The 13,716-nt window shown below is 49.8% G+C and overlaps 1 protein-coding gene across 1 annotated transcript in view; it reads left to right on the top strand.

Annotated features, from left to right (window-relative positions):
- Positions 1–11,300, top strand: part of LOC144138015 (nose resistant to fluoxetine protein 6-like) — a 141,538-nt gene extending 130,238 nt beyond the window's left edge. The window contains exon 15 of the mRNA XM_077670055.1: positions 11,043–11,300. Coding sequence (XP_077526181.1) covers positions 11,043–11,258 — 216 coding nt within the window. The 3' untranslated portion in view covers positions 11,259–11,300. The remainder of the gene's footprint in view (positions 1–11,042) is intronic.
- Positions 11,301–13,716: the final 2,416 nt, after the last annotated feature.

The raw sequence follows: 13,716 nt of genomic DNA, 5'->3' as shown, positions 1-13,716 counted from the left end.
ACAATGCCGCGGCGTATAACATCACGTACTTCCGGCGTTGCGATGTGAAAAGTAAAGGAAGGTTCCTTGTGCTTCTTTGATGTTGCGATGCCTCGCCGATGTTTTGGCGAGAGGCAGAAGCCTCATTGATGATTACCTGCGTTGGTGCCTGATGGTTCCGGCACTGATGACACGACGACGATAGTTGGTGAGGATTTTTCGAACTGTATAATTAAGCCAAAGACATATACAGAATATTTACGGACTGAACATAGTGTTAACGAAGTAGGAAATAAAGTGAGAGTCTTAAGCCAGCTAGAACTTTGTGCACGCGGCACCCTCGTCAGTGACGGACCCTGGCGTAAGACACCCCAGGTGGTGAGATCCTCCATATCCGGACCTGGCTAGCCCGGCAATACGCCGGCCGTGCATAGCACATTAAACATTGAGGATTCCACCTTAGAGACTGCGTGTCTCGTGGTATTGGTGAGTTACTTAGACTCCACCCCCGATACATAGGCCAATCAGTACCTCCTGGGGACCTGATTAAATTGATTACCAAATACGGGCCTGAACCAAGGTTGGCAACGCCCCCCGTAACCCTTAAACGGTGGTCTCTCTCTCGCTCACCCGAAAAAAAGAAAAAGAGCAAGAGCAAACCAAACAAATACAACAAGCACTCAGAAACCCGCGGAAATGGGTTCAAGCGCCCGGGACAACCTTCTACGAACGCGGCATGCGTCGCCAGTTCTCACGCTTCTCGTCCATGACCGGACAGCCATTCCGAGCAGCTGGGACCTATAACCGTTCATCTTAACGAGACGCGGCGGGCCTCTAAGATTGTCCGCCGTTGACAGGCGATGCTCCGCTGATTGGACACCGCGCCAGAATCAACGCTTAGAGAAGACTGGAGACGGCGGCCGCCGCAGGGGTTGAATCTCCCGCATTCACCCCGGGCCGCTACACGAACACCCCCGCACGCCCTCACTGCGCGCGTTGACGGGCCAACAAAGGGAGAACTATCGCCATAAATCGGCCTCTGTGTAACCACAGTTGAGAGCTCCAAGCTCACCTGTCTCCGGCGGCGCGACGGACCGAATGGGTTTACAACCGGCCATACCGCTAAACGTACTCGCAGTGGGCCACAGAACCAGGTGCCGCCAAGCTCCCAGAATACCCTTCCAGCCGCCGGTCTACCAAAGTCTTCCCACAGTCGCACCACGCGCAGCGACCAAAACCGCGCGACGACGCGGTTGAGACCTGAGACATTGTGTCCCCACGCCAGCGGCGTGACCCAGAGGCCGTTCGCTCTTAACAAGCTGGCTGCCGTAAAGTTATTCCTTCCTTATTCCTAGAACTGCCGCTCCTTCAGGGTTCGACACATCCGGCGTCGCTAGCGCATGGAACCCTTACATGAAACTTCTTTTGTAAGCACAGTGATGATGGTGATAGCATTTTCGGCGGATGGCCATCTAGTGACGGCCTCTCCAACTCGCTCGTGGCTTCTTGTAGCCAGTTCAGTTACAAAGCCTGGCCAAGGTTCATCAAACGCGAGAATGGCGGTGCCCAAGCGGCTTCGGAGTGTCATCAAACAAACGGGCCGCCGCATCAAACGGAAACGGGCCCACAGTTGGGACGTTACAGCGGGGTTCGCAATTCATTATTTCCTATGGGAGCTATGCCGGGGCTGATGTCAAACAACGTAACAGCCAGGAAACCTCAACAGTGAGGAACGTTACCACGGGGTTCTACTTTATTTGCCTTCGTTCGTAAAAACCGTATATTTTCAAGCGTTTTCAGGCAACTCCAATGTATACCTGGCGGCGGGTTATGCTTGGTGGGGACATAGAATGAAAACGGGGTCTCATCACCAAGGCTCAGGAATAAAAAGGAGGAGGTAGCCTTTATTGTGGCAGGAAGACTCTACGTCATGTGGGGGAAGGGGAAGTAGAAGGGGGGGGGTTGTAACTTGGGACATGTTTGACCCAAAACAGGTGGGCTCCTTAAGAATGCTGAAGAGGCCGAGTGGGGTGAGGAGAGCAGGCTCACGACTCTAGACTGCTCGCGCTAGACCGCTTTTTAGGGAAAAGTGTGCAATTAAAGCCAGCATGGAGAGTTCCAGTGTACGAGGGTCGATGTAAAGAGAGGTTGTATTTGGAGGAGGCTTGAAGGTTCTGTAGCGCGAGAACTTCGGGCAGTGCCAAATTAGGTGCTGAAGATTGGCGGGAGTGCGGGAGGCGCAGAAGGGACATCGAGGCGGTAGAGACGGGGTGTACCATTTACGGAAGGTCTCAGGGGTAAGGCTAGCATTAGCAAAATATTTGTTTATGAAAATTTCGGCTGATCTTGGGAGCGGGGGCAGGGCGGATAAAAAGCCGGTTGGAGTCAGGGCCTTGAGGCGGTCTTTTTTTTCCTTTTTGTAACGTAGAAGCTGTATCGCTGGTGGTAATGTCTCAGCAGGTGGAGGAGCCAAGTCGGGTAGCAGCGGAGGACTAGAGGTTATACACTCCCGCGCAGCCGAGTGGGCTGCCAGGTTCCCCGGTGATGACTCCTCATGTCCAGGTGACCAGTCGATGCGAACATGAATGCCGCTAGATTTCAGGATGGAGATCTGATGAATGATTTTGTTGGCGATGGTATTGGTCGATGTAGGACATTTTAGAGTCTTAGGGCTTCGAATGAGTCTGTAAGGATGCGTATCTGGGAAGGCACGGAGGAGTGAAAGTCAAACATGAGGTAGTCTATGGCTTGAACAATAGCATGGAGTTCCGCTTCGAGGATGGTAGCACATGGAATATTAAGGGATCGTTTGCCTCGGATGGAAGGGAGGTCAGGAGAAGGCCATGCGGTGCCAACAAGCGGAGGAGAAATGCTCGCGTCGGTGTAAATGTCGATTTCGTTAGGGAGTTTACTGTTTCGGAGAGCGTTGTTGCGGGCAGCGCGGACGGGTCGGGCGTTGCGCGGGACGGGATGGGTGGCCGTAGAGTCCGTGACAGAAGGGCGGCTCCACGGAGCGAGAGGCGATGGGATGTCGGGGGGTTCAGGCGGCTTGAGATTATCCCAGGCGATGATAGAGGCACCTTGATGAGTTAATGTGCGCTTATGAAGGGATTGATTCACTTGCTCTTTAATTATATTTTCCAGTGGGGGAAGAGCAACTGCAGCTTGCAAGTTCTCCAGACGAGTATGTTTTGGTAGTCCGCTGATGGTGCGAAGGGTGGCTCGGTGCAGGTGTTGAAGCGTTCTCATGACCGTTTTGCTGAGATCGTAGGTTTGGGCTGCGTAAGTTATGGTACCAATTGCGACGCCGTGGGCTAAAGTTTGGGTTGCCTTCTGGCTTGCTCCACCAAATTTGTTCGAGAGGCGATGTATGGCATGTTGAATTGTTTTCCATTTAGCTTTCAGCTGCTGTAACCATATTGACGGGCTGTTTTTGTGTCCGATTGGGATTCCGAGTAGTCGTATGGGTTGAAAACTAGCTGTTATAACCTTCCAACTCTTCTTCTCGCCGGAAAAAAAGCTCGAGTTTGTATTTTGTTCTGGGCAGAGACTACCTCCAGTAACATTGGCCCTCTTCAGGGGGTTAGTAAGATTCTACATCACATAACGCAACAAACCAACTTGGACTCCCTAGCAGAGGGTGTCGAAGAAGTGCAATGAAGAATGGATTCGTCAACAAAAAAGTCGGCTCCCGCAGGTTGGACCTGCTTTTGTATGGAACTGATGATCCAAACAAATGTTAAGCTTGGGGCCAGTCTGAGCGCCTCATTTCGCAGTAACAAGCTGCAAGTAACTGCATCGACTATATTCAATGCTCACAGCATGGGCAGGTGTTCTCTCTGAGGGGCCGCGGCAAAGGATAGCTGAATTGGGCAGCGAGAAACAAGAACAAACCCTGATAAGCAGCGTCCGGGAGTTAAGAAACACAATATTTAGTATCTATGGGCACTACTCACAGGCTGTTCGCGATGGACGCCGGAATCTCCTTCATTTTTGTAAGACAATGAAAACATACGGTGGTCATGTAGGCCTATCCTTCCATGAGCTGCTTATTGACTTTGGTAAGAACACATCGCATTAAAGTGGAGATTGCACAGTGCCTGTTTTGCAGCAAATTCCTAGCGTGCAGCCTGTTGCAAGCCCTTCAGAAAACGCAAACCTGTGACACCCTCGTTCACACCCTGTAACTAATCTGCCCTCATCTTCCAGTGCGCAACACAGTTTCACCATGATCCCAAGTTTATTGTTTAATAGTGTTAGAAGTGTCATGTCAAAAAACGGGGTGCTTTCATCACTGCTTCATTTATGTTCGTCATCTGCGATCTTGATAACTGAAACTTGGCTCAAAAAAAATGATTCCTAATAATATAATTTTTGGGTTTTTTTCCCTGGGACCGTGAACATCGCAGAGGCGGTGGTGTGCGGCCTGCTGCTAAAAAAGAAGTAATTCCTACACCTATTCTAATTACTTCATTTCTTGAGTCGGTATGCGTGTTATTGAAGTGTGGCTTAACACACTATATTGTCGTCATTGCTGTTGTCTATTGCACCCCTAACATGAATACGTTGCTCGCAAGCAAATTTTGCAAAGCATTGAAACAAATGTCATGATTATGGTGATTGTTACTTTTTATTTGCGCCAGGTTGACGAAGAGAAAATAGCGCCAAAATGAGGATAGTCTGCACGCATTTTACCAATTCAGAGGTAATAGTATTTGCTGCCTTTAATTTTCCGGTCAGTAGCCTACTTTATCTGTAATCGCCGCCGATTAGGAAACTCGTGCGTTCCATTAGTGTTGTCTTGGTTACTCGTTAGTTAATTACCGAGTCTGCCAGACAATTTTCCCCCTGAGCCAGAAATCTTTGTGTAATCCTGACCTTTGTTCTGACATCATCGATCTCGGTGGGATCTGTGACCATTGCATCATCACGAAAAATCGGTCGTATCCCCATAATTACAAAACGACTAAAAAGAGGTTAACTGTTACACCAGAGTGAACTTCTATTGTATTAACCAAGAGTGAGTCTTTTTTTTTCAAAATTTCTTCTACGCAAATGGTTGTCGTACTTCATTGATTTAAACTGCACCCTTTTCAAAATAAGTTTTCTTTGGCGCTCTTTTCCCTTCGCTGGCCATCCGCCATAAATCCTATAACCTTCATGATCAAAATAAGCTTTCTGAACCGTTCACAACTGTATAGACGTGCTAAAAATATTATCCACGAACAGTGTTCCTTGGTTAAACAACCCCTTCGTCACCTTAATAACAAAGAGAAACCTTTGTAATGGCAAGCTGGCAAGAATAAAGAAATCAACGTCATGGAACCAGAACAAGATGTGTAACCAGCCATATCAAGCGCTATTTAAAGCTACAGGTCGTAACTTTTCCATTAACGATTTACCATTCATACTGATAGTCCCCAAAAGTTTTGGCGCAAAATAAACATGTCATGCCATTATTGCGCCTTCACCAGACGCTGGTGACAAAATTCCAGAGGGGAGGTTGTGCGTAGGTCCTGAATTACGGTTTTTGTTTCATATTTACAACGGAAAAACCCTTTTTTGCCCTACCAATAACCAGGTCGCCGATAGCATAAAGCCCGAAATTATCCTTTACGAAGTCGGTATCTCTGTATGATGTTCAATGTTCACTTCCAGGATTGCGACGCGTAATCACGGGATGCAGGAAAAAGTGGAAAATAATTAGTTAATTTTGCAGCGTTAGAAAATGCGAAAAAGGAAGCACATGCCGCGAACCAAAACACACGGGTCAAAAGCGCCAGTTAAAGTGAGGGAGAAACATAAACGTTCTCATAGACTGGATGTTCGACAATCGGCGATGTGGTTGCGCCAGAGCGTTGCCGCCGATCGCAAGTACTGTCCACACCGTGCAGCAGAGGCAGCACCATGCCCTGCGTGGCGGGTGCGGTGATGGTTCCGCACTGGGCCGTGATCACGAACCTAGGCCAGTCGTAGGACCGCGCCCCGGTAGTCTGCAGGCCCCGCATGCGTTATCGGACGCTGACTTAAGTATCTTGGACCATTGGTAACGGAAACCACAGTAATTGCAGCCGCGTACAAAGAACTCGACAGCTCGACAGCTCCTCGGATTTCCCCATCAACGCCACTCCTCCAGCAACTCGAGCTCCTCTTCCTCTTTTCTTCTTCTTGCGAGTGCGCCTGGTCCACATTTTTAAGGACGGAGTACTTTAGGGGCCCAGTTTCTCGTCGTACCTCATCCGCCTTCACGCACCTAACAAAGTACGGCATCACGGTGTCACGCACCCATACAGATACAGAGGCTTCGAAAATATCACCGCTTCCCCTAGTCGGTATTGAACCTGGGTCCCTCGTATTACGAAGCCGATGTCAATCCTACTGGGCCACAGAGACACACGGTCTAGATATGCAAAGTGTTCGGGGAGATCTTTGCGCTGCGCTGTTCCCTGGAGGGTGCCGTTGCTACGCCCCAAATTATTATTATTATAATTATCCGAAAGGGTGACTCTAGGTCTTGTCAGAGATAGGGTAGGATGTGAAGGAGGTAAGGGTGTCTACATCCTCTTGTGTATCCATGTGGTACTTGCGAAAGTCCACAGGGACATAGCAGCCACTTTTGGGCGCGCCCGCCCAAGAGGAGGCAATGCCCACTCCTGAAGGATCTGATGTTCGGCGGAAAATGGGCTCTTCGTTCCACCGTAAGCCGCGAGCACTCCCACAGCATGTGGTGACTTGTGGCCCTCGTTGGCGCGTGACACGAGGATCAGGTTAGGATGGTCGTCGCCCTCTTGTCTTAGGGGGATTCTCTCAGGTGTCTTGAGCGTTGCATAAAGTATGCCCACCACTTTGCTAGCCCGGCCTCCGTAAGAGCAGACCCGCCTCTCATTTTGTGTAGCAGGACTTGGGCCACCCTACAAATTCCTCCTGAGGTGTAGCGGCGTGGAGCTATGCTTGCTCTCTTGCTTGGTGGCGGCTCTGTCGTCTGCAGGGTGAGGGTCCAGCTGTGCTAGGGGCACAGGGTGTGATGGGTCGGAGCGGATACTTGCTTCATCCCTTGCCCACGAGTGGGTGGGCGCTGTCCCGGCCCCCAGTCTACCCGCACGGTAATGTATTTCTTTGTGCGAAGTCTCTTCGCAATCGCCCTGATGAGGTGGATTATGGATCCGATGACTGGGGTGCCATCGAATCTCGCCACCACCTCTGAGCTGTCTGTGGTGTTAGAGTCGGTAAACGTCCGCAGCGCCCCGGGAAAGCATGGTATAACTTGGCAAATGCCACGGAACGTAGACGCGGAAGGCCGTACGCAGCTCCTGAACGAGTTGAACAATCTGTGGCAATCCGGAGAACGGCCTGCAGAGTGGCGCCATTCCATTGTATGCCCAGTTTCAAAGCCTGAGAAGAGACCTGAGAGGGTGCAGAACCTCAGACCCATGTCACTAACGTCCACACTAAGTACGCTCTTAGAGCGTTTGGTTGATTGATTGTGGGATTTAACGCTCCGACGCCACACAGGCGATGAGGCATGCCGTAGTGGAGGGCACCGGATTAATTTGACCACCTGAGAATCCTTAACGTGCACAGAAATCTCGAAGACATGGGCGTTTTCGCTTTTCGCCTCCATCAGAAAAGCGGCCGCCTCGGCCGGGAGTCGAACCCGCCTCCTTAGGCTCACCAGCCAAGCGCCACAGCCAAGGGCGTATAGTGCTGGCGTGATTGACCTACAGAGTATAGCACCATACGGGAGACTTGCGGCCCAAGCAGACTGGGTTTCGACCCGGGCTCTGTGCTTACGGTAGTCTTCAAATGCTCCGCCGCACGGTGGGGCGCTGTAACGGCCCCACCAAGACACCAGCCATCATTGTAGCCGTATACTTGGAGAAGGACGTTGACACGGTCAACCATGCTCGGATCAGGCAAGTGCTTCGCGAGTGTGGAGCTGGCCCATGCATCACCAATTTTGTAAAGTAATTCCTAAATGCCCGGACATTAGATATTAACACCGACAGCCACCAACCTCAGACCACACGGGGCGATCCTGTCTCCTACGCTCTTTATTCTCATGCGCGACATCGCTGGTGAGCTCGAGACTATCAAACACTTGAAGCACACAGTACGCGTGCACAATATCATGATATGAACTCATGGGTCGACCGACGTCAAGACGGCCGCTGTGGCGGTGCGGCGTGGACTGGATGGCATTGAACGAGGGCTGATGGCTACAGGCATGCGCGCGTCTTCAGAAAAGACCCAGTACATTGTTCTAGGTGATGTGGAGCATGGCAGGGAGACCATCGACATCAGGCTTGGTGGGCGGGGCATCGTGCGGGCGTCTTCCCGTTGGATCGGGATCCTGGGTGTTCCACTGCACGAACAGGGAGGAGCCGACGAGTGGGTCCGACAGCTGAGTGTTAGGTGGCGGCAGCAGCTGCATATCATCCGACGTACGGGCAACCGCTTCGGTGAGGCTGCGACGCAGGTGGAGCGCACACTGGCCCAGGCGGTGCTTACATCAAAGGCGTGCCACGTGGCGCTCTACTTAGAGCTCACCCAAGCATAGCATACGCCATTAGCGCTGCACCACCAGTGCCTGCGAGCTATCACAGGCCTGCGTGGGCACAGCAGCATCGAGGTATTCTAGCGGTTTGCGAGGCTTTCTCCGCTACGCCACACCATAGACGAGCGCTAAAAGGGCATGCAGTGAGACAGGCTACCACCAATGCCGGGGTACACATCCAGAGTCTCATCAACGGCACGACGAGTGACGAGTCGCCGATTTTGCCACTGCCGAATTCAATCCTCCCTTTGGAGGACCAGCTTGTCCGCACCCCCAAACCCATGTCGAGGGTCTGCTGGAAGGACCACCACAGAGACGAGCGCACCGCAGCCACGTTACTAGCGCACCAACAAGAATGTGCAATATTCGTGGACGCCGCCATCGATGCGACCTCCAACTGCGTTGCCGTTGCTTGTGTAGATGGGCCAGCCCGGGCGAGACGGACGTTTCACTTTGGCACCACGCCGAGCACAGTGCGATGCGAGCTGGAGGCGGTACTGCTCGCGGCAAACGTCCTCGAAGAGTGCTACTAGGCGGAGGAGCAGTGGGGCCGGACGTACGCCGTAAATATGTGCACAATATTCTAAAATGAGCAAAGAATAAGGAATTACACATTTTTTACCCCAAAGTAATGAATACCCAATGCTGGTCTGATTATAGGCGTTTTCAGAGGCTGCAGCAGCCTCTCTTCACCGCTTTCGGTATGAACGCCAGGCTTATACGGCAACTAGGCAGGAGGGCGCCACAGTCCTTCTGGCGAATTACTGCTCCACACTGGACAGTTTTCACGTTGAATGAACTGCCTTAATTTTTTTCTTGGCTCTCCGGTGGTCAATCTTCACAGTATCATATCTTACTAAACAAATTTAAAACCCGTTCTGCATCGTATCACGTCTGTTTCAATAACCAAATACTAAAACGTGACTTTTCACGGTGTTGATCGTGGCTTGTCTGCTCGGTTTTTCACAGTTCCTTTCATTTTTTTAAACCCTGAATGTTGGGGAATACCGAAATTAACCGCCATTTTTAAACCCGGAAATCACTTACCACCAGTTAACAGTAAACCAATATGAATAACAAGCACAATTTTTGAACTGCTCGAACATATCCACTCACAGAGGCTTAAAAGCACTTAGAACAAACATCATCCTTAAATACCTGGCGTTAGAAAAGATTACTCATGTGATATTATACTCGCTCGATTCATTGAAGACCTTCACTTATGCACTAACGCTAGGATTGAAATCGACTCAATATTTCTAAATATTTTTAAAGCCGTTAACTGGGCATCTCAACACAGATTGCGAATCAAGCTAACGCAACCTAATATCCATCCTTTTTAATGGCATATCAAGGGTTCGATTCACATCAGAAACTAACGATAATTCTGTTTTCGGTCTGGTGTACTCTGGTGTTCCCCAAACCAGCGTCCTGGGCACTTTACTCTTTCAAATTTTTGTCAGTGACTTACCACACTTCCTAAGGCGTTGCGCTGCTGAGCACGAGATCGCGGGTTCGATTCCCGGCCGCGGCGGCCGCTTTTCTGATGGAGGCGAAAAGCAAAAACGCCCGTGTGTACGAGATTATGGCGCACAATAAAGATCCCCAGGTGGTCAAAATTAATCCGGACCCCTCCACTACGGCGCGCCTCATCGCCTGCGTTGCGTCGGCGTGTTAAACCCCACAATCAATCAATCAATCAATCGACTTACCACACTTCATTTATTTAGGAATGAGTCTTTTTGCCAATGACTGTTATTTATTGAAAAATAACCAGCCTTACTGTCCAACCAGCCCTCCAAACGTAACTTGACTCAACGTCTACTTGGTTCAAGTAGCTAAATAATTGCAAAACTAAGCTTATGTAGTTCACAAACCGCGCATCTTGCATTGAAACTGCTTACTCCCTAAATAACAGAACTGTTTTGCTTGCCAACATTTACAAGTACCTGGCCCTTAACCTTCACTCCGACCAGACATTGAATGACCATATCAACATAGTCTTAGCATCCAGCAACCACTCATTCAGCTTTTGGAAGCACAGACTTAAACATACTCAATCACACGGTTCCATGCTTCCTTACACAGCTACTATCCCCCACCCCCTATATAATACCCTTCCGTTCAGGGCCTTTGGGGTATTTCGAAAAATTAAATAAATAACTACGTTAAGAAGTGTTAAATCGGGCCATTTTTCTGTCTCACTTAACGTTTTCTTTGGAACTTAGACTCTCCAGGGTATCCTGGACGATTCAAGACTAATTAATATCGTAATGTTAGTTGTCCTTGTTCTCCTTTTTGGAATGTTATCCCCAAATTTTGTTATCCGCATTCTTCGTTCACGGCAATCTTGTCTAACAAACTTTCCGCATTAGGGAAGCTGCACGCTTTTCTTGGACGTATCAGATTCTATGCACCCGTGTGAAGGCAGGCTTGTTGCTGTGGGAAGAGCCCATCAGTGGATCGCATGCTACTTATATACCTGCCATTTCAACCCTTTGCGTTCAAGGTCTCGAACACCATAGCTGTGTTCGTGTGGAGCTCCATCTTGGCTCTCGGCCTGTTCCTGGCGTGCGAGGCACCCCTGGGGCGTCTGGACAAACTCCTCTGGGGTCCCCCTGCCAAAAAGCAGCCGACTACAGAAGCAGAAATGGCGCAACAACAAAACAACTGCAGGCTGGGCCCGGAACTCGGCAAAGGCCACACGGAGGCCATCTCCCAGTAGGAGCCTGCTCTGTTCGGGAAAATAAAAGGCGGAAGGAAAAAATTTCGTATTGGGTTTATTTTTACTGTCTGGGTCACTTGCCTTGGAGATGTGCAGGCCACCTCTTTGGTAGAAAAATGATAAACACGTTAAAATCGGTCAGGTACGCATGAAGTCAATTGTGGACTGTATAAAGTGGTGGAGTGGAGTGGAGGCCTTGTCTCAAGCCCATTGATGTGGAAGTGCGGGTCTGGGGTGGCGCAATTTTGAACCAGACGAAAAATTGTTTTTTTTAAAACTTCTCTGTTCTGGGATCCCGGCGCCCACCTCACTGTTCCAGAAGCAAGAACCACGGGTCAACACTTTGCATCTATTGCACGAAAGCATAGACATATCAACATCAGTCGACACCTTACCTTTAACCAAATCCAACACGCATTAAATCAAGGTCACTAAAACTTTCGACAATTCAGTATTACAGTGCACCAGTCTACACACCGCAATATTGGGCAGCCGGCCTTCTAAAAAATGATCTGGTGCAAAACATGTGCCAATGGTGAAGTGAGACGATCGTCCCGTTAATATTATGAAATTGTGCCGCCCGCGATAATGTTTTACGAAGAACTGGAAGCGAGCGCCGCGGGAACATAGCGGCGCATGTTTGTATGATAAACTGCACAACGGCCGAGGTATAATCTGCGAAAAGTTATGGAACACGGTCAAATAGCTTCTAACTGCTTGTACGAGCGTAGTTGGCTAACAAGGGGACAGAAAACATTTCCACTTAATAGGATGTAAAACTGGCGCGGTTAAGCTTGGCAGTGCCTAAGGATACAGATGGTCGCCGCCACGAAAAGAGTATTCTGAGTGCGCGGGGTAAGATATTGGCCTCCACACGAGTAGCTTTCCTTAGGCTCACAAGGGGAGGCAAAAGAAAGAGTACCAAACACGGACACATAGGGAGGCTTAGCATACCGCTACCGCGTTTGCGCGACTGTAAATTGTGCTACCGTTCACGCGTTACAGAAAAGAAGAAGATAGAAGAAGAAAAAGAAGAAGAAGAAGAAGAAGAAGAAAGTGGTCCTTATATAGTAAAGATGTGTATAGCTACTCGGCGGCGGTGGTCTGTGTCTGTCCGTCTTCGCTTCGCGTCAACACTGAAAACGTTTCGTCTCCAGTTTCTCCCGATTGCTCTGCAGCTCTCAATGTAAGCGAGATATCTTGGGAAAATATACCGAAAGGGTCCGCTGAGGCAACTTTTCTCTATTGCGAGGAGTTGTCATACTTAGTTCACATTGAAGTTGTACACGGTACAGAGTTCCAGTCAGAAACAGAGAAATTTGTTTGAAAGGAAAACACACAAAGATCAGCCTGATAATGTCAGCTCTGTCCCGATGTTCTGTGTGCGGGAAGGGAAGAAAGAGCGTGGCTAAAGGACGGCATGGAGGAATATGGGAGAAAAATGAAACAATGGCTATATAAAAAACATGCCTAGACGGGCACCATCTAGAGCGTGGCTGCGGGCCACTGCTTCGTAGTAATGCCAGCACTGGTTTGAACTCCTTGTGTGCACGCGGGAGCCTGGCCAAAGACGCAGCAGTACTTCATACACTATCCTAGGGTTCGAACATGCGAATGCTGTGGATTATTGTTCGCGCGAATGTGCATAGCGCGGACGGTTGCGGAGAACATGCGCAATAATCTTTGGCATACAGCAGGTTTCGCAGTTCGCGTCACTCCGCCGCGTCACTCGAGGACGCTAGCACTGCGGCGGAGTGACGTGAGTGAAGCGTCGCAAGTGACGGCGGAGTGACGCAAGTGACGCGTCCGATGCGCCCGACACAAAACTACATCTACGCGTCCGACAGAAAACCAAAAATTATCCGCATATAAAAATGGCCACAATTGGATTTCTTTCCAGGACCTCACTTGTCCAACCTCTACGTGGCGGAAGTGTACCGACGCATTCAGGAAAGCCTGGAATGAAACCCTGCTATTGTCATTTTTTATATGTGGATGATTATTTGGTTTTGTGCTCGAATGACCTCGACAGTGATCAACACCTGCAGGGTGAATTCATATGAGGTGATTTTTAAGATAGCGCGGGGGGCCTACTTTTCACACATCAGCTACCGGAGAATGGCTCATTCAGGTTTTTGGACCTGAGCCTGCGGTTCGACAGATTGCATATCTGCTGGCGGTACGAGATACGATCAGTAAGGGCTTCCTCCCACATGAATGGGCACACTCCAAGAACGTGAAAAGAGAGATTGCAACTATGGCTGTGCGCTCCGCCATTGAGAAGGTGTGCCTGTATCAGATGGCAACGAGCTTGAAGCAGCAGATAACAAGGCTTCGTAACGCCAGGTACGCAAAAAGCATCTTGGCGGCAGTGGGCAAAAGCCTACTACAGCGTGTAGAAGGAAGGAAGAAGAGAGGGCAAGACGTAAAACGCACGCAAGGTAATGCGGTAGTGGTT

Source organism: Haemaphysalis longicornis, unplaced genomic scaffold (genome assembly GCF_048455015.1).
Source record: "Haemaphysalis longicornis isolate Haplotype H1 unplaced genomic scaffold, Haemaphysalis longicornis Haplotype H1 scaffold_1, whole genome shotgun sequence".
NCBI lineage: Eukaryota > Metazoa > Arthropoda > Arachnida > Ixodida > Ixodidae > Haemaphysalis > Haemaphysalis longicornis.
The sequence above is the reverse complement of the archived record's forward strand: the minus strand, read 5'-3'. Positions and strand labels throughout refer to the sequence as shown.